We start from the raw sequence: 27949 nt of genomic DNA on the forward strand, positions 1-27949 counted from the left end.
TAATTTAAAGCATTTCTATGCCACCTTTCCACTTGCTATAATTATAATTAAACATTTCTGGTAGCTGGAAAGTTTACAGACATTTCATTGCACCTAAATGGCTACCGTAATTGAAAGGTTAGAGATATATGATTTCAATATACTGAAGCCAGGCCATAGCATAGACAATAGCTAGATTGCACAGCAGCAGACCCCATTATAGTTCTGTTAATTTTATATAAAGCAAAGAGGCAGTTGAAAGTAAAGCAGAGGAGGGCTCTGAATCCTTCCCTTCTCCTCCCCCCCCCCGACCCCCACTTTGCCAAACTATTATTCTCCCAGCAGGGATTATCTCTAGTTTTGGAATACTGAGGAGGGGAGAACAGCTAGGGCAGAGCAGCGAAGGGGTGTGGAGAGTTCAGGTCCCCCACCCTTGCTCATGCTGGTTTTAAATCAAAACCTACCCCACCTTTTTTATATGCAGTTCAGCAACAAACTTAGTTTTTTCACTCATGGTTCTGCTGCTGTCGTATCTGATTTGGCCAAGGCAGCCCTGAACATGAGAAGTTCCATTGGATCTTATACTGCATTTCCTCAGTGGAAGAGAATTTTACTTGCCCTTTCTGATGACCCTGTCAAAGACTATTCAGCATTTAATAGTAGGTTTCTTTCCATAATCTTTGGGAGCAATAAGTGCCAGAGGCATGTGCGCTGCTCTATTACTAGCTTCCCGTTCAAGGTGAGAATGTCAGTCACCAATCATGCATGCATCATAGTGATCTAAAGAACAAACAAATGGCTCCCAGTTTCCTAAAGTCACTTCCTGTTTTCTACGAACCTCCAAAATCACGTCCTGTTCCAATGTCCCTGTCAGGAGTTCCTCACAGGGAGAAGCGGGGGGGGGGGGGCGACAACAATTTTCTGTTGTTGTTCTGTTTAAACTTTGATTAGTCATTCAACAACTGAATCAAAAGAATGAACTTTTTCTGAATCTGTGATTTTGAATATTGGGTTTGTAATTTTGCATAGTACCCCCCAGAGTTGCCAACTCTAGACTGGCAAATGCCTGGAGATTGGGAGTAGGGCCTGAGGAGGAGGGGGAAGGAGCTCAGTGGGGATCTGGTACCATAGATGGAACTCTGCACAGAAGCTTCCTTGAAAAACCCCTTGATCACCCCTAGTTATCTTAGCCTGCAGTATACAGCTCCATGAGTATGCTTCTGATATTATTCTGTAGAGCACTGTGTTCACAAGCAGTCACAACTCCGTAAGTCTGACCTTATATCTTGAATTAAATCCCAGAATCCTCTGCAACACACAAAGTTCCTTGTCAGACAAAATTTGATGTGGAAACATTTCCATAAAAATAGGAAGTAAAAAAAAAAAAACCACAGGCACCAAACTGCATAGAGACCCTGGCTGCCCCTCTGCCACCCTTGCAAAAAAAAAATGAGGTTCCTTTAAAATTCAGTTTACTTTCTTTCTAGTCAGCAAGAGACTGGGGCAGTAGCGCCAGTAAATGGGGGCTGGGAGAGTGGGAAAGGTTCCCTTCAATGTGGGGGTAGGGGAAGGGGCAAGCAAGCCTCTGCTGGGCATTTTTTGTCCTTTCTCTTTTCATGTTTCTCTCCTTCACTTTCTTTTCTTCTTTCTCTCCTTTCTCTTTTATTATTGTATAAGAGATTTTGCATGCAATATTTCTTTGTCTTGCCTCCAGTTGTCTGTGCCCCAGTCATCCATAGAGTCCACCCCAAAGCTAAAACAAATAACTAGAGGGAAATAGTTACCTTGTTATGTCTGCAAATGATGTCAGTGTAGATTATAAACTCTGTCCTGCTGCAAATTATGTCAGTGTAGATTACAAACTCTATCCTGTCTGAGGGTTTATTGGTTTTCTGACTATCTTTGAGAACTCCCCCCACCCTGTTTTCAACATCATTAAATAGTCAAAGTAATCAAAGCAGTATAATGTCTTTAGTAACAATACTGATCCTCTTATATTCCATTTTGTTGCTCCCACTCCCATCTTTCCTAAAGGAAATCTTTTCAGATAGTTCCTTTATCTGACACTTTAAAACTTGTATGCTATTCAGATACATATTAAAGAATTCAGCAAGTGCTGACATGTAGGTTTATACATTCTGTTCTTCTCAAATTATAGTAACATCAAGTGTTGGTTATAACCACTATAAAAACTGATACTTTGGCTGGCCTTTGTTCACAAGCCTCTTGAGTACAAAAATTACAAAACACAGCCAGAATTCTTAGTAAGCTTCCTAAGTCAAATGGCTGCACAAGTCCTGAATCTGTGAAATAATCTTCTGTAAGGACATTTTTCATGCTCAGCAAGACATCCCTGAATCAATGGTAGCTTTTTCGATGGCCACCAAACACTTCCCTGCATTTTCACTTATGAAATTAAGTTCTGTACATGGTAAGTGCAAAACTTCCACATTGATTAGCAAAATAACAGACAAGGTTACGGGTGATACAGATGTGATTTCCCCATGTTGGTCTGTCTGTAAAACCCTTCACCAGAATCCTTGAATTTCAAAACGCTATTGGTGGATGAAAGGAGAAAACTTTTGTTCTGAACAGAGCCATTTATTTACCAATGGTTTCTGCTGCATGAATGTAGACCCACAATAAAAAGAACAGTCTATCTGATCAACATCTGCATAACTGACACAAAAAAGGAAGTGAAAAGAAGACTATCTTCTTTCTCTTTTCATTTCTCTTTTCATTTTCATCTTTCTCTTTGTATCTTTCATTTCTTCCTGTGTTTTCATTTTTCTCTTTTTCCATCTGTCTCTTCATCTACCTCCATTTTTTTTCTTTCTCTTCCCCCTTCCCTTTCCAAAATTGCAGGTCCGATCTTTCCTAGAATATCATAGCATTACTACCAGTATTATTAGAACTCAAGAGAGCAAAAGAAAGTTCCTCTCCCACACACTATTTTAGCATTACCAGGCTTTTATTTTCCAATAATGGGGAAGAATTATGAGAACCAGTTACTTGGGGGGGGGGGATTATGAAGGGGAGATGTTCAATAGTTGAAAAGATGCCTTGGAGTAGAAATGTCTGCTGTAGAGATGGTCTTTATTTTATGCCTATGCTGCATATGAATGGAGATACGTGTGTGTGTGGAGGTATTTCAGGGAACAGGGTGTTGCATTGATATATTTTAAAAATGGGTGTCTGCTTTGAGACTCCTTACAGGAGTGAAAGGGGGGGAGGTTATAAATCCAAAACTCTTAGACCCCTTCCGCACGCGCAAAATAATGCGTTTTCACAACTGCTTGCAAGTAGATTTTGCCATTCCGCACAGCTTCAAAGAGCACTGAAAGCAGTTTGAAAGTGCATTATTCTGCATGTGCGGAATGAGCCTTATTCTCTTTTCTCTTCTTCTTGGTCTCCAGGACCCCAGTCATCCTTGTTGCTTTCCTCTGTACCTGCTCCGTTCTGTCCACATCCTTTAAGAGGTCACCTGGCAATGCTGGGAGAAATTTCTTTCATATTTCTTTTATATCTCTTCAAAGAAAAAGTACTAGAAACTTACTCCTTTTTTTAATGAAGGAGGCAATTCATGGATGCCTGAAGCCCTGGTATATTTGTTAGATCTCCTATTCTACCATTACATAACATTATCCTTTCTTCTGAAATGTTGGTAAACAGTTGTAAAGATCTTATACCATTCCATTGTAAATTTCATTCCTATTTCCTTCTCTTCCTCTACTAGACGGTCAGCAAACTGGTCATCCAAGAAGCCAGCGTTTCTGTTATGTACAAGTGCGTAGCCTCCAACAAAGTTGGTCGTGATGAACGCCTCATCTATTTCTATGTGACCAGTGAGTATGAGAAAGCAAAAGGGATTGCTGCTTTGGCTGTCTAGATGACATATGTACAAGCAGTCGATTCCCAAAAAATGTTTAAAAAGACCTCCAAAAATCCTTAGCCATTCTTGGAAGCTATTCCGACCACTATTCTCTTGAGCTCACAAAAAGTCAATGACCTGTGTTGGTGTATGCATTTATGATCCCAAGAGAATTCAGATGCAGATGATGGAAGACAGTGGCCCTTTCCCCACTTTCCTTAAGCCCCGCGCTACTCTCCTAAAGTAGCGCAGGGTTCAGCTGCCCTCCCCACTTCAGGGGCGGCGAGAACGCAGCTGCCCCGACGCTGCTTCTCTCGCGCCCCCTCGACGCACGGAATTTCTGGTGCCTTTTCAAATGGCGCCTTTCGACGACCCCGCGCAGAGCGCCGGGTCGTGGGGAAGCCAGGGCGCGCGCCAGGAATTGCGCGCACCGGGAATTGCGCGCAGCAACCCTCGGGCAAAGGTGAGTGGGGAAAGGGCCAGTGATCTTTTGATTGGATGTGCATGAAGTAGACTAAAAAAAAAATCCCAGATTCAAAATTTGCTTGCGTAGTTTCATAAATTAACGAAACTTTCAATTTGATGGTGAAACATTCAGATTCTTAAGCAACTCAGAGAAACTGGCAGTTTGTGTTTTAAAACGTTCATTTGGCAAATGTTGGGGGGGGGGGTTGCATTGGTATGATGTAATTGTGAAAGTGTCAGACTAGAATCTCGGTGACCAAGTTTCAAACCCCTACTTGGCCATGGAAGCATGCTGAGTGACGTTGAGCTATAGGCCCTCTCTTTAGGCCACCCCCACCCCCCAGGGCTATTGTAAGAAGAATGATGCTTTAAGTTGCTTTTTGTTTCTATCAGAGAGAAAAGCAGGGCATAAATAGCTAAATAAATAATTTGAGCATCCTTATTTCAATCTGCTTTCTCATTCAGCAAAAATAATCTATCTAAGGAAAACTGTGCAATGTATAGATGGTTAAAAGCTGGCTTGTTTCTCCCAGCAAAATGATATCCAGAAGAGAGAAAATACGTTGACCTAATCTTAGCCCAGGTCCCTGTAATAGTTCCCATGAATGAAGAGTTCAAAACTCTTCAATAAAAATGGAATTGCAAAATGTTTCTGGTGCAGTAGCACCCTCTAGTGCTGTGTTCCCAGCATGGAATAGATTATTTTATCCTGGTTTCACTATTTAAACTCAAAAGTGGTGCTTACTTATGTAGGTGTCCTCTCTGCCTGGTAAAGAAAAATCACTACAGCATATACAAATAGGAATTCATGTTTGTTCACCAATGAAAGGTCAGACCTAGATGTTTGTGAAAGAGTGAAACTTGACCTTAATTAAAGCTGGACTCTCCTGTGCAATAATTACATTGCTCTTTGCTTTAATTAACAGATTTTCACTCATGTATGAAAATGTCATTATCATCACTTCCTGCCTGTAGTAATTAATCTGCAGTTTTGTTTGTGGATTAATTCTTCTGTATATGTGGACACATCTAAGACTTCATGTTAGGAAAAAGGAAGTTTCAAATGAATATACATTTTTATAATAATGCCAGCTTTCAATAGGCAGTAATGACCCTTTCCCCACACTTTTCACTGGCTTGGAATGAAATCAATTTTAATATTACTGTTTTAAAGTTACAATTTTATTTTAAGAAGTAAATGTAAATCAAATACTAGCTTATAAACATAACCTGATATAAGCTTTAAAATTCCAATCAGACATCTGTTTCCTCATCTTGATTTCCTGGTAGCTATTCCAAATGGATTTGAAATTGAGTCACAGCCTTCAGAAGAGCCCATTGAGGGACAAGACCTGAGGCTGAGCTGCAATGCTGATAACTATACCTATGAGAACCTGCAATGGTACCGGCTCAACCTCTCAAAGCTGCATGATGAAGAGGGCAACCCGCTGGTCCTGGACTGCAAGAATGTCCACCTCTATGCAACCAAAATGCAAGGCGAACTGCACTTCAAGCCTAGTTCCAACTATGCTGCCTTGACACTTACAATCCCGAATATCTCGCTAGAGGATGAGGGAGACTATGTATGTGAAGTGCAGAACCGTGAGAACAGTGAGAAACACTGCCACAAAAAATATATTTCTGTGCATGGTAAGAACTGCATTGAACAGGGTAGTTTGGATTGTTTAGGACAAGGTTGCAGGGAACTCTTACCATTCACTATCAGATTTATCCTGGCTTGAGATGAGAAGAAGATAGTCTATTGTAAAGCTTTTCCCTGCATAAAGATAAATATTATATGCTAAACGCTCCAGGTCGAACAGATAAAGTGATACAACAAAATTGCCACTTGGTTGTTGTGATGTACCATCCATCTCTAGATGGTAGAGAGATATTCTCTAGAAAGAAGCAGTGAGAGGAGGAAGTACCCAGCTCACTATCTTCAGCCCACCTCAAATTCCTTAACCATAGTTACGCATTTCAAAATATAAATTTAGATCCATTGCAAAATTTCCATTTGTGCTAGAGCTCTTGCGGAAGCAAGACGACAGTGAGAACTTCTTGCACCAAATTAAATGTATTGTTTCTCCACTTGGGCAAGATCTTTTGCCACTAATTTCAGGGCACTATAATATATAAGGAGTAAAACACTGAATGTTGTTCCACAAGCTCCTGAGTAAGTAGAACTGGGCTGTTTTGTTCCACTTTTTATGTTTTCACTTCCACATTACTAGATCCAAGCTTCACTAGCATTCAGTTTGTAAACCGAGACCTCAGTTTAGTTAATGATTGCTTATGGAATCCTAACAGTGCATCTTTTTGTCACACACACAAGTCTCTGAGAAGTGCAACATTTACTCTGCCTCTAGCCTCACTATTTCAGAGCTGTGAAAGTTTTATGCATTTTGAAAGAAAAAAATTGCATCGTTTCTCTGAGCCTTTTTGCTTAGGTTAATTTTCTGTGATGTCTGTAGATGTACTTTAAAGCCATGTACTGTATGGTCAAAGTTATCTACATGTGTATAGTTTTCATGCTTTACTCTTAAAGTCGCTATATTGTTGACTGGCTTTTTTATTTCATTGCTACTATGTTAGCATTGGAAATCCCAAAGTTGAAGCAGAACCTGACAGACATCTTGGTAAACGTGAGTGATTCCATAGAGATGCGCTGCAGAGTTGACGGCACACACATTCCAAACATCAATTGGTATAAGGATGAGAAGCTTGTAGCAGAGGTGTCAGGTATGGATGACTGAAGAGCTCCATGTGTGGGAAGAACAAGATATGCATTTTTCTACTGTTCACAATAACTGGCAAGGCTGTGGGTATGGAGCTCTGAAAGTTTAAATGACTGGGATTTAAGCTCAAGCAAGGATACATTCAGCTGTGCATGCTCCAAGTTCCATACCAAAATTAGTCCTGCCAGTATAATGCAGTTTACAGAAGTTCTGGGTTCAAATCAGACCCCCATGAAGTTTTTGGGAATCTTTAGCACAGTCATTGTCTCTGTCAGCTATACTGATCTCATGATGTTAAGGTGAGATAAAATAAAAAGAAGCCATATGGACTATACCCTGAGGCCCCTTCCGCACACGCAAAATAATGCGTTTTCAAACCACTTTCACAACTGTTTGCAAGTGGATTTTGCTATTCCACACAGCTTTAAAGAGCACTGAAAGCAGTTTGAAAGTGCATTGTTCTGCATGTGCGGAATGAGCCTGAGCTTCTTGAAGGAGGGTGGGATAGATATATAATTTAATTAATGCTGAAGACCTTCCATATATTCTACTTTGCTGCAGTTGTGCATGCACACATGTATCCAATGTAGTGTAAATCACATAACCTCTTTTTGTAGTTCGTCAACAGAAACAAATCCATCAGAGAAATGCAGTGTAAACATTGTGAATATGTTCCCAAAGCTCAGGCAACCTAGATTTTATTCCTGTCATTTGTTTTAAAGCTTATACCTCCCTTGCAACCCCCAAATAAACATGCATGCTTAAAGTATGGACAACAATTCAAAGGATCCATTGTATGCTTGTAAAGGAACCCCCACATGTAGCTTGAGATGCAGAGTAGGGGTTTGGATGGGTAGTTTTCACCATTGTAGTTTTCATTGCTATAAGACAGGCATTTTTCAGATAAAAGTTTGTTTCATCATCTGTAAAGTTTAAAACTTCAGGAATATTTCTGAGAGTACACGCAGTCCTCATAAACATGAATAGTGGCTCCTTTGATTCTAGTGATCTGCACTGACAAGGCAGAACATGTTGGAATATATCTCAGAATACATTTTTGCTGTAAAGGAAAAATAGTGGCAAGAAGACTGATGCCATGAATTTACAATCTACATTCATCCATTGTATTTATGTCTTATCAAACTGAGAAAAAACCCTATGGAATTATCGTGTATCCCTGATACAGTTGGGAAACTACTCAGACTTCCCCCAGCTATCAAGTCTTCAACAATTAACTGCCCAGATTTTGGATTTTATTCATACAGTGGAAACAAAAAAAATTGCTATTATTTGTCCAAAAGCAAGCTGATGTTAAAGAAACTGAAATCACTTTGGACATAATGTTCAGCTATTGGCTCAGGCTTCTGTTCTTTGGAGGTTACCTTAATGTAAGCCATTCCCAGATTCCATTAGTTCACACCTCAAAATATTTTATGTATATTTCAGGGATTGACCTGGCAGATTCCAATCAGAGGCTCAGTATCCAGAGGGTAAGAGAAGAGGACGCCGGCCTCTACTTATGTAGTGTCTGCAATGCCAAGGGTTGTGTGAACTCTTCTGCCAGTGTCTCTGTGGAAGGTACTATTGCTAACTTCAGTTTCTATGCCTGTAGAGGCAAATATTTTTTGAAAGAAAGGAAGTAGAAAGGAAAAGAAGTCCTTTAAGATGCTTAAGAGATCAAGTTCATCATCTTTACTTAAACTGCAAAAATCAAACTATCCTATTCTTGACCCATCCTAAAAGAAACCTAGCATATTCTCATCAGCATTTCTTCTTACTCACCATCTGGTTTTTTTTCATTCAACATATTATTTGTATTGCTATAGCTGTGTTTTAAATTCTATTCTACTGCCATTTCTGCTATTGTTTTTATAGGCTCAGATGACAGGACCAATGTGGAGATTGTTATCTTAATTGGGACTGGTGTCATTGCCATCTTCTTCTGGATTCTCCTAATCCTGATCTTCTGCAACATTAAGCGAGTAAGTGTCATGTTTCACCTGTTCTGACTAATTCTCATTTGGTAATCCACAGGCAGAGTCGTGAACAAGAGATAATCCCACCAGACAGTCATACTACCGCCTCAGTATTTCCCCCTTTTATGTCTTGAGTTTCCTCCTTGAGGAAGAGAAATAGCTGTTTACAATTGGAACCTAAAGTGACCCCAACAATTTGCACTTAATACATTGCTGTGGAAGGAAAACCAAAAGAACCTAGACAGATATTTTGTCCCTATAATGTTCCCCCTGTCTCAAACCAGCATGTTTCACAGCCAATGGATTAACTTTCTGATGTCTGAAATTCCTTGTACTGAAGCTAATGGAGAGAACTGGAAGAATTAAATGTTTTCTTTCAGAGGCATACACATTTCTGCTGGGATGAGACATAACATTATTGATGTTGATAGGCCAAACCATCCACTTTGCCTCCGGTGTACAGTTGAAGAACCTGAAGAAAAGAGCGCAGTAATACATGCTTGTTGCAAAATGACAGAAGCCTACCCAGTTCTCTTTTTTTTCCCTGCAGCCTGCTCATGCTGACATCAAGACTGGCTACCTTTCCATCATAATGGATCCAGGTGAAGTTCCCTTGGAGGAGCAATGTGAATACCTACCTTATGATTCTAGCAAATGGGAGTTTCCTCGGGAACGACTCCGGCTAGGTAAGATGCTACAGTGTTGAATGGGTGCATTATTATTATTTTTTGTCACATAAATGTGATGCCATTTCTGACCATTGATATCCATTACAAAATACACCTTTTAATGAAAAATCTCAGAATCCAGTGTTGGTCTCTCATGAAATCATCTATCATCATATGCAACAGTCTGTTCTCATGCATGACCTATTTGCAGCAGCCATAGAGTCAACACTGTATGTAAAAGACAGAAAGGCAAACACTGGGTAGACCAATGATGAGTCATTCTACTCTGTAGAGTTGCCCTTACTTCTCCCACGCACTCAAGGGCAACAAATGGCACCTCTCTTCAGCTAGCTATTTCCTTCCTCTGCTTTGTTGCCACTGGGTCTGTTTAATTTCCTCCCCTGCCCTTTCACTGAAAAGGCAGCCACCTGGAGATGGTGAAAACTCCATTCTTTCCTCTTCCCTTTTCACACCTTTTCTTCTTTTTGACTTGGTTTCCTGTTTTGTTTGGGTCCCATTCACAGTTACTGATTTATAGGATCTTTGAATACATACACAAAATGAGATCCTCTTTTTTCATCCCAACTCTGCTTTTAACCTGTTCCTTGTCTCTTGTTTTTCAGGCAAAGTCCTAGGCCATGGAGCCTTTGGGAAAGTGATGGAAGCCTCTGCATTTGGAATTAATAAGAGTAACAGCTGTGAGACTGTGGCAGTTAAAATGCTCAAAGGTAGGCAAGATAAATGGATTCTGGTAAAAACCAGAATATGAGTTGTCTCTCTGGAAATATCTGTCTGGTTAAATATTTTCCCTGGAAGACAACTTTTCCATGATTTATGTAAATCCCTTATCGCAGGGGTGTCCAACTCTGGTGCCCCAGATGTTCATGGACTATGATTCCCATCAGGCCCTGCCAGCATGGCCATTCTGGCAGGGGCTGATGGGAATCGTTGTCCATGAACATCTGGGGCACCAGAGTTGGACACCCCTGCCTTATCGTTTCTTGAATGCCCACCTGTGCTTGCACTAGCAGGAATTCTGAGACTGATTCCCCTTCATTGAAGAGAAAAGTGATCATCTTCCTTTTGAATGCTTCATAGCCTTCAACTAAAAATGTTTTAAGTAACATAGCTGTCTAATCAACTTGTACCTGATTATGTTAATTAATGAACTGATTAAAATAAGTACTATGCTATTTCAACTGGGGCAATATTTTGACAGTGTTTATTAAAATAAACTAAATAGAGCTGACTCATTATAGCTAAAAAGATCAGATCCAGACAATATGCAAGACAGGATCCAATCCAGGAACATCAAGGCAGACAGGCAGCACCAGAATCAGAGGGAACAGCAAGCTCATAATAAAAGCAAGGGCTCACCTTCTGCTCCATAATAGATGTTTAAGATGATAATTTACTAAGATGTAACTTGCAGGCACCCTTTGGGTTGGGAAACTGATAGGATTGCGAGCTATGGGTTGGAAAATACCTAGAGATTTTAGGGGTGGAGCCTGAGGAGGGTTTGAGGAGGGGAGGGACTTCAGTGTGGTATAATACCATGCAGTCTATCCTCTAAAGAAGCCATTTTCTTCAGGTGAACTACTCTCTGTTGCCTGGAAATTAGCTGTACTCCCAAGAGATCTCCAGACACCACCTGGAGGTTGGCAACCCTAGAAACAATCAACATAGAGGCCCCCGTGACATCACACAGTCCTGTAGGGTTGAAAGAGGCACCTAGCAGGAGAGGAGCACAACCTTCTTCCACAAGAAGCTACTCTCCACTGCCTTCCCATTAGCAAAAAATGAAAAATCTTATCATAAGCCCTTGACATGCTGTGGGAGTCTCTGGAGTCCTCTCCTTTTTCCTGAGAAGAGGGATATTGAGGAGAGTCTTTGTCATCTCTGCTTTCACAAGACACTTCTAATAAGGAAATGGAGTTGGGCCAACATCTCTGATTAGTACACTGGGCCTTCTGCAACATGGGTAATACCAATACCTGCCCTGGCAGTGAAGCAAGGTAATGCCAAGAAAAGGGGAATGATTTTAACTTTATAAGGAGGTAAAATTAGATAAAGCTCGTCTGTTTTGTCCATAATAACCAAATTTAATATTGTCAGCTGTGATTGCCAAACTGGAACGCTCATGGCCAGGAACGGTCTTATTTTATGGAATAGTTTCAGGATCTTTAAATTAATACCCATCCATCCTCACTGGGTTTTATATTATAGAATTTTATATGTTGTACACCACCCAGAGCCCTTTGGGGCTGGGCGGTATAATAGACAGACAGACAGACAGACAGACAGACAGACAGACAGACAGACAGACAGACAGACAGATGAAAAAAAGCAAATGTTGCCAATAAAAATATCTTTAAAACTCAGTCTTTTAATCTTCATAATTTGGTGTCTGAAGTCTACTAAATAGGATAGAAAAAATTTCCCTGGTTATTTCAGAGGTGTTGGCTATTTGAAACATTGCTTTAAAGCAGAAGTTGAATCCTAAAAGTGGGTTGTCGAAGCCTTGCCATTGTGACTTAAAGGATCATTGCTGACCCTTTTCCTAACCCTTTTTGTGCCCTAACCTTACCTGGATAGCCTAGACTAGCCTGATCTGGTCTGATCTCAGAAGCTGAGCAGAGTCAGTACTTGGCTGGGACACCACCCAGGCTGCTAACAGAGGTAGGCAATGGCCAACCACCTCTCAATGTATCTTCCTTTGAAAACCCCACAGGGTCGCCATCAGCAGGCTGTGACTTGATGGCTTAAATAAATAAAAAAATTAAAATTCCATCCTTTGTAATATACCACTTCATTAGACCCCTTGCACGATTCCACTTCAATGCTTGGGGAACGTACAAGCACCCTTGGCAACACAGCACTAATAGCTTCTGTGCCAGGCCTTGGGCAGAGATTCCTCAAATGTTAGACAGTTTGCATAGAAGCAAATGCCAATTTGAGTGAAGTTTATTAAAGATTGTGCCTTCAAATCCAGATTTGCTTTAAAATATAAATGCAATAAAGTGCTACTGTTACTAATCACAAAACTGTAAGGAAATAACAAAATATTACAACTCCCAAGGACAGGTTGTAGGAGAGAAAAGTTTAGCCACACCAGAGTTGTTAATGATAATAAGAAAACAAACATGAATAAAAGGCGCATGTGAATAACCACGAGGCGGAGTTGCTGATCAGGGTGGGGGTGGAACGAGCCCAGCTGGCACTGCCCAGGCAAGGGCGGAACTGGAAAGGGAGCCACCATGGGAAGGGGCAGCGTCACCGGATGAAAGGAGGAGCGTGCTGAGGCTTTAAAGGGACTTGCCCTCCTTTGTTCAGGCCATGTGCTTGCCGGCCGACGATTTGCCCACCCACCTCACCCTACTTTTATATGTTAATGCATGCTGTTATGTCATAGCCTAGTTTGCGGCGGTTTGGCGCAGGGGTATTGATCTGGAAGGGCAAGGGGAAGGGGGCTAGGGAGCCGCACCTTCCCCTTGGGAACGGCAACAGCGACAAGGGGCGACCACCCTGTCGGACTGGGCCGAAAGGGGGAACATCTCTGGCCAGGAGCGGCTGCACGGCAGAGTAGATCGAAGCTCAGGAACGGGCACCCGCCCTGCTGAGCTGTAGCATGTACCCGCATGACCAGATCCAGACGCATGCTTAGCCTCACGCTTCTGCTCAATAAAATTTATTTATTACCCCAGCAATGGTGTGATGTGTATCATTATAGAGGGGCCTCACACAAGAAGTGATCCACCTTCAGGCAGCAATACTCTAGCAGAGCAACAGCAGAACTGCTAGAAAAAAAGGAAGCTGCTGGTAACGACTCAGATTCCCCAGTTAAGACTTCCTTTGCACAGCATCTGTTCTATGATCCCTTTGAGCATTTAGCATGCAGTTCATCAAAATTAACTTGTGGGTATGAAATCCAGTAGAAAGCTCTGACCCATATGTTTTAGTAAGAATTAGTAACATTCAAACCTTTTGAAAGTCTGACCTTCCTGAAATATTTTTGGGTCTGTCCTGGGCTCCCTCCGTCTACCCTCCTCCCTTCCAACAGTCCACTCTACCCGCCTCCCTGTCACAGATGCCCGCCCAGGGTCCACAGGACCACACACACACACACCAACCAGCAGCCCCACCCTCAGACTTACCAGCAAGAGCAGGCACCTCCAGGAGGCCAGGAGAAACTGCAGAGAACTGGAAGAAAGGTCTGAGCAGCCAGAACAGCCCCCTGCAGCTCCATGGGAAAGAGCAGAGGAGGCACAGCCCAAACCAGGATGCAATCAAGGAAGGAGGACCAGGAAAACCAGGGACATTCCTAGACAGGGAAGTCTCAACAGACTAGTAGGCTGGAACAGGAGCTCCCAGAGGTGAGGGACCCTGCCGAAGAGGATAAAAGGGAGGCAGGGGAGAATGCCAAGATGGTTGGTGGACAGGTAGTACAGGACAGGACAGGTAGTACAGGACAAATTGTACAGGTTGGTGGACAGGACAAAAAAGGTATAATGTGTTGAGCATGGGATCAATATAGCAGGAGTGATGTTAACTTCCTGATGGGAAGTAAAGAGCTTGTAAACAGAAGCCAGAATCGTGTCTTCTTTGATCCTGAAAGAGCTAAGCTCCAACAAAGCCAAGGTGGCCTACCTTTCAGAGGTGGTAGACAAGGTGGCCCTCACATGGTCAGAATTCCAAACAGCCAAGGAACTATTCAAGTGAAATTCTGTGTGGAGTTCATTGGGTACTCACGTTCAATCTCCAGGGCCCCTGGAAATTGCTATTACATTGGAATATAGCTTTCAAGAGTTCCTCTAACTTTAAAACAAATGATTGTCATAATTTAAGCTTTTATACATCTAAATGCAAAGGAGACACATCTACAACTAAGGTGGACAGATACAATCTCACTTCCCCATCTGCTTGGTTTCTGCACAGTCAGAGACTGAATTGAATTCCCCCAATTACATGGGCTCATGTATATTTACCCCTCACAGTCCTTTATTGGAGGGCACAAGGCGTCCTTGCAGACTCCAGTTACATTTGTTTGTGAGGGATAAGCTGCTCCCCCCACCCACACACACACATACACTTTCTTGCAACAAAAATGAGCAAATAATGCAGCAACACTCCCAGAAGGATCAAGGAATGTATGATTACAGCTATATTGTACAGTATTTTTAGAAGAAAATGTTTGAAGAACAAAGACTGTCCTCTGCTGGCATGATAGACAGTGTAAACAAATAATACGCTTATTGCCTGGAGACATTGTCAGCTCTGTGTTTTTTCCCTCTTAAAAAAACCAATATAAAATGAAATGAAATGAAATGAAGAGTCTCTTTTTATGAGGCTGCCATTACACTCTGGTTATCAGTGCTGGCACCATGATTGTGGAATGTCCTCCTGAGGAAAATTGGTGGCTAGGAGGCAAATGGAGCTAGCGAATAACTGGGCTGGCTTTTGATGTAATTTTTTTTACAACTTTCTAATATATGAGGACATCAGGAGTTTATAAGGGAAGGATTAGTTATTTTAAACAATTATTGTCGAGTATATTAAACTCTCAGTGAGCAAACAAAATTCCAAGTAGCCATGTTGGACCAAGAAAAATTTAATAACAAAACTCATGTAATAATTAGCTTTTATTCATTCCAACAGAATTTCACAAAAAAAGTATAAGCTTTTGAGTTCTCCAGAACTCTTCATGATGGATGTTAAAAGGGGAGGGATTGGTTTTCTGACCATGGCATTTTATAGTTTGCTTCTGTTAAAGAGTAATTTGCTTCACTTAAAATGGTCATGCAGACTTTGGAGGCAAGGTAATGATTGTGTTTATATGTGTGTGTGTGTGTGTGTGTGTGTGTGTGTGTGTGTGTGTGTGTGTGTGTGTGTGTGTGTGTGTGTGTGTGTTTTGTGCCTAATATTAAGAAACAAAAGTAATTTAAATTGATAATAGGGCAGAAGTTGAAATTAAGAGATAATGGTAATGTTGTTTTCATGTTTGCAGAAGGAGCTACTGCAAGTGAGCACAAGGCACTCATGTCAGAACTGAAGATCCTCATCCACATAGGAAACCACCTCAATGTAGTTAACCTGTTGGGTGCCTGCACCAAACCTAATGGTAAATCTTCTTGTCTGCTGGGCTGGACCATTCACCAGGAAGTTCTAGGCAATTACTAGGACAGCAGGGGGGGGGGGGCACCAACCTACCCTGACACACCTCAACCTCTTACAGTGTTGGAGTCTGCTACAGCAAGCAGTGATTTTGAGAGGAGCTTCCTAGACTGAGTGAGTGGCTACTGGGAGCCTGCTCTTTCAGTTCCTCCTGTCCATTGGATGGCCGGGTGGGATACAGGTTGGGCTGCCCTCTCTCTTCTTCCTACTGTCTTTCCTCACCAGGTAGTAAGGAGGATGGGCAGTGATTTCCTGCCTCCCATCAGCATCTTGTCATGATGCTGGTTGCAAGGAGGACAGGCACTAGTTGGTGATGGGGATATAGAAGCATGCAACTGGAAGAGGTCTCAAGGGTCATCTAGTCCAACTACCTCCCACTCAAGTCCTCCAGTTACCCCTGCTCTATGCAGAGAGGAAGGCCAAAAAAACCCCCCCTCCAGGATCCCTGGCCAGTCTGGCCTGGATGAAAATTCCTTCCTGATCCCAAAGTGGCTATTGGCATTATCCTGGGCATGTACAAAAGGGCCATGAAAGCCAACCACTGAGTCATCCCTTCCTGTCTCATGACCTGCTTAAATACACAGAATCAGCATTGCTGTCAGATCACTATCCAGCCTCTGCTTAAAAACCTCCAAAGGAGAGCCTATCACCTCTCAAGGAAGCCTGTTCCATTGAGGAGTCACTCTTTCAAGAAGTTCTTCCTGATATTTAGCCGAAAACTCTTCTGATTTAATTTCAACTGGTTGGTTCAGGTCCAGCCTTCTGTGGACATGACGGGCCCTGTCAGTGTAATATTATATCACTTCTTGAGAAAACCCAGGTTTTGTCACAGAGGCTCATTCCACACATGCAGAATAATGCACTTTCAAACTGCTTTCAGTGCTCTTTGAAGCTGTGCGGAATGGCAAAATCCACTTGCAAACAGTTGTGAAAGTGGTTTGAAAACGCATTATTTTGCGTGTGCGGAAGGGGACAGAGTTTGTGGAACTTCATAGAGTGAAGTGACATCAATTCCAGGTTTTCCCTGAAAGTGGTGTGATGCTGTTGTGCTGATGCTGATTTTTCCCTCTTCTGATGGCCACCTGATTAGTGGTGGGCAATAGGAACTGGAGTAAAGACATCTCCCACCACCAGGAGGTAAATGGCTTCCCTGGTGGGCACAAATTTCTGCCACAGTGTGTGTGTGTGCGGGGGGTGGGTAAGGTGCTAAGGGGGTGGTCACAATAATTTCTTACTGCATCTTGGAACTGAGGAGGGAAGATTCACAGTCACTTCCCTGGAGCATGGGAGGATGATAAAGTTTTTCTCCCCCTGGGACATCAAAAGTTCTTGGGTCAGCCCAGGGTTGTTGTTATTGTGAGAAAATGGAGGAAGGAAAAATCATCCCCATTGGAGAGAAGAGTAGAATATAAATAAAGGCAAAATACATGTATCAAAGCAATGTGACACTTCACTTATTTCTGTGTGTAGAACAAGTTACTTCTTAGCTTCTCTTTCTCAGGACCCCTGATGGTAATTGTTGAATTCTGTAAATATGGAAACCTCTCGAATTATCTGAGAACCAAACGAGAAGGATTCAGTCCTTACAGGGTATGTGATTGAATGATTAAATTGAATTATTATTTTATGTCATTATAATTAGAAAGGCTAGACAGATGAGTAATATGTTCACTGTAGATTTGGTATGGATTAGACCAGAGAATATGATTTTAAAAAATGCCACATGCAAAGGCATATCTACAGAATATGGTGCCAATATTTCTCCACGCCCTCCCCCCCCCCCCGCCATTATTACACAGTATGATAGTGGTACTAATGATGTGCCACCCTGTAGGGATTACCTCTGGTGAAAGGGTAGTATAAGGGGTCTTGTCCTATTCTCGCTGTATAAAAGGGAGTAAGAAACAGTCAGGGGATCTTGCCATACCAAATCAACTGTCTATTCAGCAGGGATGAGTTTTAAGCCCTGCCCTGGCATCAAGAGAAGGCCAGCACGTAGCGAAGTACACATCAAGGACTAGTGCCTTAATATCATGGTTGATTCTAGAGAGGTTTTGGAAGGCCCCTTCCCCATAAACAGGCAACCTTTTCCCAACTAATCTCGCTTATCTCAACTTTTTTGCTTCTTGCTTATCTCAACTTTTTTTCTTCTTCCCATTTTCTTCTTCCGTTGCTTCTCCCCTCTTTTCTCAAACCTCCTGGTTTAAAAACATCCTTTCTCTTTCCTTGAGGCAAGGAGAAGCCAGGCGAGGGAGCGAGGGACTCTTTAAGTCAGGGAAAGAACAACAGAGGGGGAAGTAGGAGGCAAGGCAAATTTTGCAGACCTCCTCTAAGCCCCTCAATGGCAGCCTAGCTTGCTGCTGCACCCAGCCTCCTGCCCGGCATGCCTCAGAGGCTGGAGCCCGGGCTGTGTGGAGCAGCCAGAAGTGTGGTGGGTGAGTCAGAAGTGTGGAGGGCGATGAGGACGCCCGGGGTGTTGGACCTCGGATGTCCCGATTATAGCTATGCAGTTGCCCCCAGTCACAAGAAGAACAAGCCCAAAGGTTGCTTTAAGTTTAATTCTTTTTAACTTCATTTCAGGTAGGTGGCTGGGAGGAAACTGGGGTGGGATCAAGGCTAGGGAGGACCCCGCTTCTCTTGTTCCAGCTCCCAGTCTCTTCCCAGCTGCTTGCCTGGCAATAAATTAAAGAGAATTACAGCAGTTTTTGGTGGCAGCCCACATGTCCCCAGGCAGCTGGCACCTGGGGGAAGAGCCCTTGCTTGCCCCACCCTCATTATGCCCCTGGTCACGTATGTAAAAGTTAGGTTTGCTCTGTACAGTATCATTTGATCAACTGAACAAACATAAGGGGCTTATATAGAAGTACAGGGCACAATCTGTAGCTTAGGAGTGGGTCATATTATATAGCTGTCATAATTTTACATGAGGGTGTAGCATTAATAGGAAGACAAATACTGAATCCTTTGCTCTCCACTTTTGCCTCCAAACCACTTCCCCTGAACTGCATCTTTCCCTCTGGCCTTCCTTGCAGTCTCAGTGCCTCGTCCAGAGGAAAATATCTGGAGAGGAGGGGTGGTTCAAGAAAAAAAATGAGCTGAGGAAGAGTTTCATATTCCTCTCCTGCTGCTGCTCTTCCATTTTAAAAATTCCTCCTTTATAACTGCAATGCATCTTCATCCTAAGATATAAGTCTGCCACCTTCATGTTTAGTTAGTCCCTGAATTCATTAAGTTAGCCAAAGGTTAGAGGTTCTGGACCATTTCACCTGATCTGAGGGGGAAGTATTCACAGTGTTTACATGACTGTAGAAGCTAATTTTTCTCACAGAAACTTTTATGGTCTGGTGTGATTCCTAGGACAAATCTCCCAGATTGCGCATCCAGGTTCGATCCATTGTGGAAGCTGTCAGAGCTGACAGAAGGAGCCGTTCTGGTACCAGCGACAGTGCAATTCTTAATAGACTTTTGATGAATAAGAGCCAGCCAACATCACTACCACCTCCTCTCATACAAGAAGGTAAAGAGATTCAGGCACTATCTATGGCTATCTAACCTTTTATGTCAGGAAAGCATCATACTGAATGTTAACAGAAACCTTAACATTTCTATGAGCAGGGTGGCTGAACTTTGCAAGAGTTCTTAATCTTTATTCTCATGATCCCCCAAGAGTAATTGAGGGTTAGGTCAGCTACTGGATGAATTCTGTTTACTGTCATCCTGGTTCTGGATGCAAAAGGCAAAGGAAAGTGTGAGACTATGTGGGCCCAAGCATAATTTCCATCCAAAAAGGGGAGAAGCACCTGAGCCAAGTGGAAGGGTGAGATATAAATATTTTAATTACTCAATAAATAAACCTCAAGGAAACAAAAAGAATACAATAAATATAGGTCATCAGCATCATCAGTCAATAATAATGGTTAAAATACTACAAAACAACAGCAGCGCTGAACTGAATAGCCCAGGCTAGCCTGATCTTGTCAGATCTCAGAATCTAAGCAAGTTCGCCCTGGCTAGTATTTGAATGGGAGACTACAAAGGAATACCAAGACATGGAGGGAGGCAATGGCAAACCACCTCTGAACGTTGTTTGCCTTGAAAACCACTCAGGGTCACCATGTCAGCAGTAACAACACCAAAAAAAAAGCCCCCAGCAATACTTACAGTACTAGGGAAGGGAAGTACAACTGGCATTGTGTTGATTCAAAAGAACAAAGTCAGCACTTGGTGATCTTGCTAAATCATAATATATGGACTAGAATATATGGGAACAGTTGGAAGTGGCAATCCTTTTTTTGTCATACCATCATACCCCGAGTACCTCCTGCATGAGCACAAATGTTTTCTCTGTATTGAAAACCATACAGCAATTCATTTATGCATGATAATCATGTTTGCAAAAGTGGATTGATCTTATACAATGGATTTACAATGAGAGGACTTCAAAAGAACTATACAAAATTAGTGATTACTATTACCTAGTCTGTACAGTGAAAAACAAATGAGTTACAAACATTGCATAACATGCATGTTCTCAATATTCATTAATAAATGTACAGAAATAATTCCATCAGACCTGTTAAAGCCAACATTCTGAAATGGCTCAGAGCTTAAGAGATAACAGAGGATTCATTAATGGATTTCCTGCTGCTTTTAAAACTTCAAATAGTGATGGCAACCAGGGCATTCTGCTCAAGGTCATGTTGTGGATGGGGAAGGGGCAGTTATTTCCGCTGCTGCGTTTTTGTCATCTCAGCCTCTTCGCCAGGGCTGCTATTTGCTTAAAGGACTAAAATGCATGTTTCTTATCTAGGTGCCCATGTGGAACTTGCATGGTTTTCTTGTGAGGCAAATAGTAGTCCATGGTGTGTGGCGGGTGGGGGGGGGGGGGGGGAAATTGTGATGGTGGCAGAGGATTATTCCCCACATGTCACAAACCCATTTCAAAATCCTCATGTTACTCCTGTTTGCAGATTTAAAAGCAGACTTAAAAACAGTGGGAGGGTTTTTTTTCATATATCTCCTGTAGTAACAACTAGTTAACACTTGAGTTAGGCTGTATGTTGGTTTAGGCTGTACTGGAATGTAATTAAGTTCATCAGAAAACAGAAACAGACATACCTAAGAGTGACATGTTTAGTCCATTCTTGATTCCTTAATAATAATAATGAGATTTCACCTCTTAACTTTCTATAGGTCTCAAATCAGTTTTCTGTATACAGCTCTTGTCTCTCACAATTAGATTAGAAATTCTTGGCACATCTGGGGTCAAGTGCTACCTTGCCATTTATGTGGAGACATCTATTGCAGAGAGATTTGATCAGATGTGAAATCATTTAATGCCTACAGCAACACAAATGATAAACAATAATAGTTCTAATGTTGGCACTGTGTCATACAGGTACATGTGCTCAAGTTCTATTGAGTTAAATAAAATTTAGACCTGTTAAAATTGTGGGCTGACGCCATCATTGATTTTAGTTTATCTTCTGAGTTTCTCCATACTTTTGCATCCTAGACTAGCACTGATGCTAGCAAATCAGATTTCCCTAGGATAATCTCTGTAGCCTAAGGCAAGTACCTTTTTTTCTGCCACTAACTTCCAAAATATAACTATTTTTTTCACTTTTGTACAGTGGATGATTTGTGGCAAAGCCCTCTGACCATGGAAGACCTGATCTGCTACAGCTTCCAAGTGGCCCGTGGTATGGAGTTTCTGGCATCCAGAAAGGTAAACATTCCATATATTTATTCTGTCATACCTTTTCTGTTTAGAGATTTTTACTGGACATTTATAACTCAATTACTTCATAACACAGGCATGTATATGTGAAGTTAGAATATTTTGCCCCACTATCTGCATGTTGCATTTGTGTATATTGCATCTAATTTGCCATTTTGTTGCTCATTTTTAGAGAAGTCCATTTGAAGCTATACATAGCCCGCTTGGAATAATCTAATGTCATCTGCAGATTGAGTTACCTCACCCCAACTCAAGATGATTTATTAATGTTAAATTGCACAGGTCTCAGGACAGGTCCTTCTTGAGGAGATGACTTTCTTACTGTTCTCCTCTGAGGAATAGACCATTTAGTCTTATGTACTTTTGTTCCTTAATTGGTTCCTGACCATGCTACTATAATATTTGGTGGCAGACTCTGGGGCTAACAATAGTTACCTCAATCTTGCATTCTCACTGGCCCATTACAAGGACTTCTGATCAGACACACCTAGGCCCTTTCCGCACGGGCCAAAAACAACGGCCTGGGGGCTGTAAAAACGCCGCCCCCAGGCCGCCGTTCGCACAGGCAGCACTGCTGCAATGCAGCAGCGCTGACCTGACTGCGCTCCCCCTCCCCCAGGGCGGCGTCAGGCCGCCCTAAACAACAACCCTTTAAAGGGTTGTTGTTGAGGGGAAAGCGTCTTCCCGGTGGCGCGGTGCGAACCGCGCCGCCGGGAACACGCTGTTTCCCCTTCCCTTTCCCATGTACCTCTCGTGTCGCCGTCCTGCTGGCCTCCTAAGTCCCTCCCTCGCTGTCCTCCAACCCCTGGAGGTCGGAGGGCAGCGTGGGCGGGGCTGAGGAGGCCAGCAGGATGGCGACACGAGAGGTACATGGGAAAGGGAAGGGGGGAAGAGGCAGCTCCATGCGGAGCCGCCTGCCGTCTGCCGGCCTCTCCAGAGGCCGTCCGCATGCCTGCATGCGAACGGCCTCCGCCTCCACGCCGGCGGAATTCCTGCCAGCGTGGAGGCGCCCTTACGGCCGTGCGGAAACGGCCCTAGCAATTTACTCACTCTCCAAAAGGAGTTTATGCTTGCCCTGATCTACTATGCCCTTTTCAACAAAGAGAACTAAGTAGAACTGTAACTTCCTCTGCCACATGTTGAACCATCTTTGTTTTAGAAAGCTCTATGTGAGTCCTAGTGCTTACCTAACAGAACTAGGCAGGCACTAGAACCCAAGAGGAGCATTCTAAAGCAAAGACGTGGGAGTTCTTTTTGTTCAAAAGGACACGGGTAATTGGAGAGCTGGTTATGTACTCCAAAGGAAATAAGTACTGAAGAGCTTCAAAGTATCAGTGTCTTGCTTTAACTACTTCCTTAAGGTAAAAGGCCTGGAGAGACTTCTACACATTCATTGTCTCTGACGTCTGCCAGTCCTTCCGATGTCAAAACCAATTTCCGGGGCTCTTTTTATTTTATTTTTCTTGTTTTCCTCAGTGCATCCACAGAGACTTGGCAGCTCGTAACATCTTACTGTCAGAGAACAATGTGGTCAAGATTTGTGACTTTGGTCTGGCCCGGGACATCTACAAGGATCCTGATTATGTCAGAAAAGGCAGTGTGAGTTCTGGATCACAGATATGGGACAGCAGAAATCTTTCCTTCCAGGATTTTCCAAGCTCTCAGGGGCTTGAACGGACTCAGTTCTTCTTCCTGATTCCTCCCCCCCCCCCCCCCCCGAATTTCTTCTCCCGTATTATCAACATTCTGCCCCATCAGCAACATTTGTTATACTTATCAGTCTGGTTTAATGGCTTTTGCCTCTTTTTATGAATTTGCAAAGCCATTCCTGTGGCGTTCTCTGTGTCTTGTCTAGGAATGGCCTGGTTTTGCATCTTTTATCATCCAAACAAGCTCCAGCCACTTCAGTATTAGATAGAGTGATTGTAAATCAGCAGGCCCTGACATTTATTTGCTTGTGACCAGTGAATTTTACAAAACCGGGGGAGAGGCATTTTTCAATTGATATACAAAGAAATTTAGCAGAAGAATACATTGATTAAGAAGCTTTATATTATGTAGTTCACTGGCACTGGTAACATCATTGGAGATACATACTGTCCAGTATAAGAATTAAGCAATAGTCCGTAGAATTGTCATGGTATATGGCTAGCAGATTTTATCTGTCACCCACAGTAATAATCATCCTTCTGTCACCTGAAAAAATGTTTTAGATTTTGCTATTTTATGGACATCCACAAGTGAATCAAAATCTTTTTAACTTCTTCAGAATCAGCAGTCAACACAGGGCAAGCCAAGGTCATGAACAAGATGTTTTTTTAAAATCTATCCTGTAGGTCATACTCACAGCATAGTATATGCCATTTTATGACTTATTTAGTAATCAGGATGTGATAAAGGAAATGCAAATTTCAGCCTCCTGTTTATCATGAAAATATTTTACCTGTTTTGATAACCATTTTGAGCTGGAGAGTTAATAAAGCCTTTCCATTCAGATAAGTAAATAATACCAGACTACATCTTCTTATAGTGTTCCTAAATATTTTCTGTGATTGTTCTCCTTTTGTTGCTGTTACTTCAATCTGAAATAAAATAGTCATGCACATTTATTGTATCTCTGCAGGCCCGTCTTCCACTAAAGTGGATGGCTCCAGAAAGCATCTTTGACAAAGTCTATACCACACAGAGTGATGTCTGGTCATTTGGAGTTCTCCTGTGGGAAATCTTCTCTCTAGGTGAGTTCTGAATAGTTGAACTGTCTCCTGACCCATTAAGTCAGGATTGGAATGCTCACAATGCCCACCTGTGTGTCTGTCACACGATGCTGAAGGCAGATCACTTCTGCTTCTTTTGCTACCACCCTTATCTTTCCTGTTTTAAAACGCCAATACTCATCTCAAAACAATCTACCTACTTGTCACCTCTTCAGTCACTCCTCACAGTTATTCCCACTCTTCTTTCAAAATGTTCAAATTAATATATATGGATGAAATGACATCATCTTGTTTTTAATCTTGATGATAAAACTCCTACAGGTATTTTTTATACTGAAAAAAGGCCTTTTCTGAGTGTGTATGCCACCAGTTCTAAAGTCAAAGGCTTAATGGTGAATAGCTACTGAATGCCATCTTGGATTTCGGTCCTTATGACTCTGATCCTTTCCCAACATTCAGTCTCAAAAATATTAATACCTCCATGAACTGCTCCACGGTATTCAATGTAAAAGGGTAGATCGAGGCATTCTTCTCTTCTGCTCCCACATTGTGTCACACCATTGCCTGACAGTCTGTGGGTTGATCTCCTCAGGTGCCTCTCCATACCCTGGAGTTCAAATCAATGAAGAATTTTGCCAGAGACTGAAAGATGGTACCAGGATGAGAGCTCCAGAATATGCCACTGCAGAAATGTGAGTCAAAGTTGAAAACATAGTCGGCTGGGGAAAATGGCATCAAAATATAGATCCACAAGAAACCCCTGATCTCTGAAGATGATCATATAGTCCAGATGTTTTCCCCTGTTTCTATAATACTTCATGTGTCCAAGTACAATGTCCAACTTAAGGGTGAGCTTTCACTTCATAGTAGTTTTTGCCTTTGTATTAGAGCTCTGTTTTTGATCAACAGCTATAGGATGATGGTGATTTTAGTGCTCAGCAAAAGCTTAAATTTTTGTTGTTCCAGGGTTTTTAAAATGCGTACTGATTTAATATAGTAAAAAGATTAGAGTATATATAGTAAAATAGTAGTAAAATATAGTAAAAAAGGTTGGAGTATACGTAATAGGTACAAGGTAAGCAAACCCAAACCATAAAAACACTGTGAAATAGCTAAATTATTTTCCCGTACAGTTACCGTATAATGCTAAGCTGCTGGTATGGTGATCCCAAGGAGAGACCAACATTCTCTGATTTGGTGGAGATTCTTGGGGACCTTCTTCAGGAGAATGTCCAGCATGTAAGTTTCCTTTCATAATCTCAGTGCAGAAACTAGCAGAGCGAGCAGAATCTGAAGAGTTGTTTCTTCACTGAATTGCTGAGACATACAGGGCCTGTAATTTATGCTGGTACAATTGAACATAGGTGGATGATCATATTGGAACACATTCCTTCATGTAATCTTGACACTGTTCCCCATGCAAACTAATATCAGGTGCCTTGCACTCAGCCAGAACAGAATGTAAGACCTATAGACAAATGAATAACAGTTCAAAAAAGGGTTTAATAATATTGAAAGTTTAGGACTCTGACTCCTCCCATGAAGTCTGACTAATAAAGAATACTTGTGATGCTGGAAACAATTGGACATTATTTGAAGAGCTTGCACGCACCAATTCTTCCTTGCTTGCTTCCAAGAAACTCTGCTCTGCTTCTTGCTTCTTCTGAGTTTTCCACGGTGTCCTTTCTGGACTCTGTTTTCCTGCAATCCTGTTGAAACTTGCTTGCTCCAAGTTCTATGGATCTCTAACACCTTAAATGTCTGAGATATTGCTGTTTCCAGCCTTTCACAGACACCTGAAACTAAAACAAACTGAAAAAGGAACTGCTAACTAATAAGAGATACTATAATGCTCTTGCCTATAGAGAGCTTCGTAAAGGGACAGGGGCTAATTAAGGTTCCCTCCCACAAAATACTGTACAAAAACAATTAAGCCCATTGTATCTAAGGGTATAACTAAGGCAGGGGTAGGGAACCTGCGGCTCTCCAGATGTTCAGGAACTACAATTCCCATCAGCCTCTGTCAGCATGGCCAATTGGCCATGCTGGTAGGGGCTGATGGGAATTGTAGTTCCTGAACATCTGGAGAGCCGCAGGTTCCCTACCCCTGAACTAAGGCTTAAATAAAGAAAATAGCGAGGGTGTCTCTAGAGGCATGACAGTGAGAGTGCCATGCATAGTGTTCGTGTCATGTCTTCCAAAGGCTGTTTCATGTCCCAGCGCAGTTGCTTTGGCACTTCTTGTTCCAAGTGATCAAAGATGTTTGGGTGGTAACTGATTCTGGCCAAATATGGTTTCCGCACAGAGATATGGTAGATCACAGACCTATTTATCCACCCCCCCACCCCATGTTTGCTCTCAGAGGCAACATCTGGAAGCGCCACATCTTACTTCCCCAGTTGCAGTCTAAGCAATTCTGTAGCGTCATAGAGTATGATAAAACTCTATCTCCCTAACATATTTGCCCATATATATAAATTATTGTGTTGCAAAAATATACTAAAATATATACTCAAACAGCACAAAATTCTTAATACAAGTCAGCCAAGGCACATATTTCAGGATAGACAAGAATTCCCCTTGACTGGCTGCTAATCTGACCTGCAGGGAAATTCCTATTCAACAAAATGATATTCAGATTATCTGTGCAAGCAAAATATGGTTCTGGTAGTATCCTGGTACAAAATGAATTAGCTACTTCCTGCTATATCCAAATGTAAAGGAACTATGAAGAGAACTTTAATTACCCAAAACTGAGCCTTCAGAAATTGTGTGACATTCTTCATGCCTATCTGTCTTGAAGCCTTCTTACCTGTGGATTTCTTGGAAAGGAAAAGTGTTGGATTATAAACTTAATATTTAGCAGAATGTGGGATAAGAGACCACGAGACAGTTGCTGTTTTTATATAAAAGAGTTTACTTGCTAACAGGAAGGGTTTACATGGAAGAAAATAAAGAATAACTTTCTATCCTAGCTCTAACTATGGTCCCTTCCGCACATGCAAAATAATGCGTTTTCAAACCACTTTCACAACTGTTTGCAAGTGGATTTTGCCATTCTGCACAGCTTCAAAGAGCATTGAAAGCAGTTTGAAAGTGCATTATTCTGCATGTGCGGAATGAGCCTATGTTACATTGCTTAGGACTATGTGATCCCACATGGTGCCTATCTAGCAAGGCAGAGATTCACCTCTTATGGTGATCTTAAAAACATGGCATCTTGTAGAGAAGTGAGTGAGACATGCTGGGGTTAACTGACCAATAGCTTAATCCGTTGAACTGGCCATAAAACTCTGACCTCAGTAACTAATTATAATGCATGTGGTTAACCCCTTTCTATCTGAATTGTGGCAGACACTTGCAAATCCCAACAAAAAGAAGCAACATGAAACCTCACAATTTAGGAGGTAATAATGAGGTACAAGTGCTGTAAAGATAGCTTTGATGTCAATATGTGCCAGTTGCCTGTCTTGTAATGATGTTTTTTGGGTAACAAATTTCAAGTATTTTTCAGTATCTGTATTTATAATTATAACTGATCCGCACACAAGGGGGGATCTTGAATCGGACAGTTTTTAGAACTGATTCTAATCTTCTGAAATATATATCTGTGTGTGTTTTTAAGAG

General features: G+C 41.9%; 1 protein-coding gene across 4 annotated transcripts in view; it reads left to right on the forward strand.

The window, feature by feature from the left end:
• FLT4 (fms related receptor tyrosine kinase 4) overlaps positions 1-27949 on the forward strand; it is a 119237-nt gene that overhangs the window by 83324 nt on the left and 7964 nt on the right. For 3 of the 4 annotated variants that reach the window (XM_048491091.1, XM_048491093.1, XM_048491092.1), the window contains exons 12-26: positions 3716-3824; positions 5606-5965; positions 6911-7057; positions 8500-8631; positions 8929-9035; positions 9580-9715; positions 10321-10425; positions 15702-15815; positions 17370-17458; positions 19226-19385; positions 21502-21596; positions 23085-23207; positions 24232-24343; positions 24915-25014; positions 25456-25561. In XM_048491091.1, coding sequence (XP_048347048.1) covers positions 3716-3824; positions 5606-5965; positions 6911-7057; positions 8500-8631; positions 8929-9035; positions 9580-9715; positions 10321-10425; positions 15702-15815; positions 17370-17458; positions 19226-19385; positions 21502-21596; positions 23085-23207; positions 24232-24343; positions 24915-25014; positions 25456-25561 — 1995 coding nt within the window. The remainder of the gene's footprint in view (positions 1-3715; positions 3825-5605; positions 5966-6910; positions 7058-8499; positions 8632-8928; positions 9036-9579; positions 9716-10320; positions 10426-15701; positions 15816-17369; positions 17459-19225; positions 19386-21501; positions 21597-23084; positions 23208-24231; positions 24344-24914; positions 25015-25455; positions 25562-27949) is intronic. The other variant, XM_048491094.1, reaches the window with a different exon arrangement.

Source organism: Sphaerodactylus townsendi, linkage group LG03, assembly GCF_021028975.2.
Source record: "Sphaerodactylus townsendi isolate TG3544 linkage group LG03, MPM_Stown_v2.3, whole genome shotgun sequence".
In the NCBI taxonomy this organism is placed as follows: domain Eukaryota; kingdom Metazoa; phylum Chordata; class Lepidosauria; order Squamata; family Sphaerodactylidae; genus Sphaerodactylus; species Sphaerodactylus townsendi.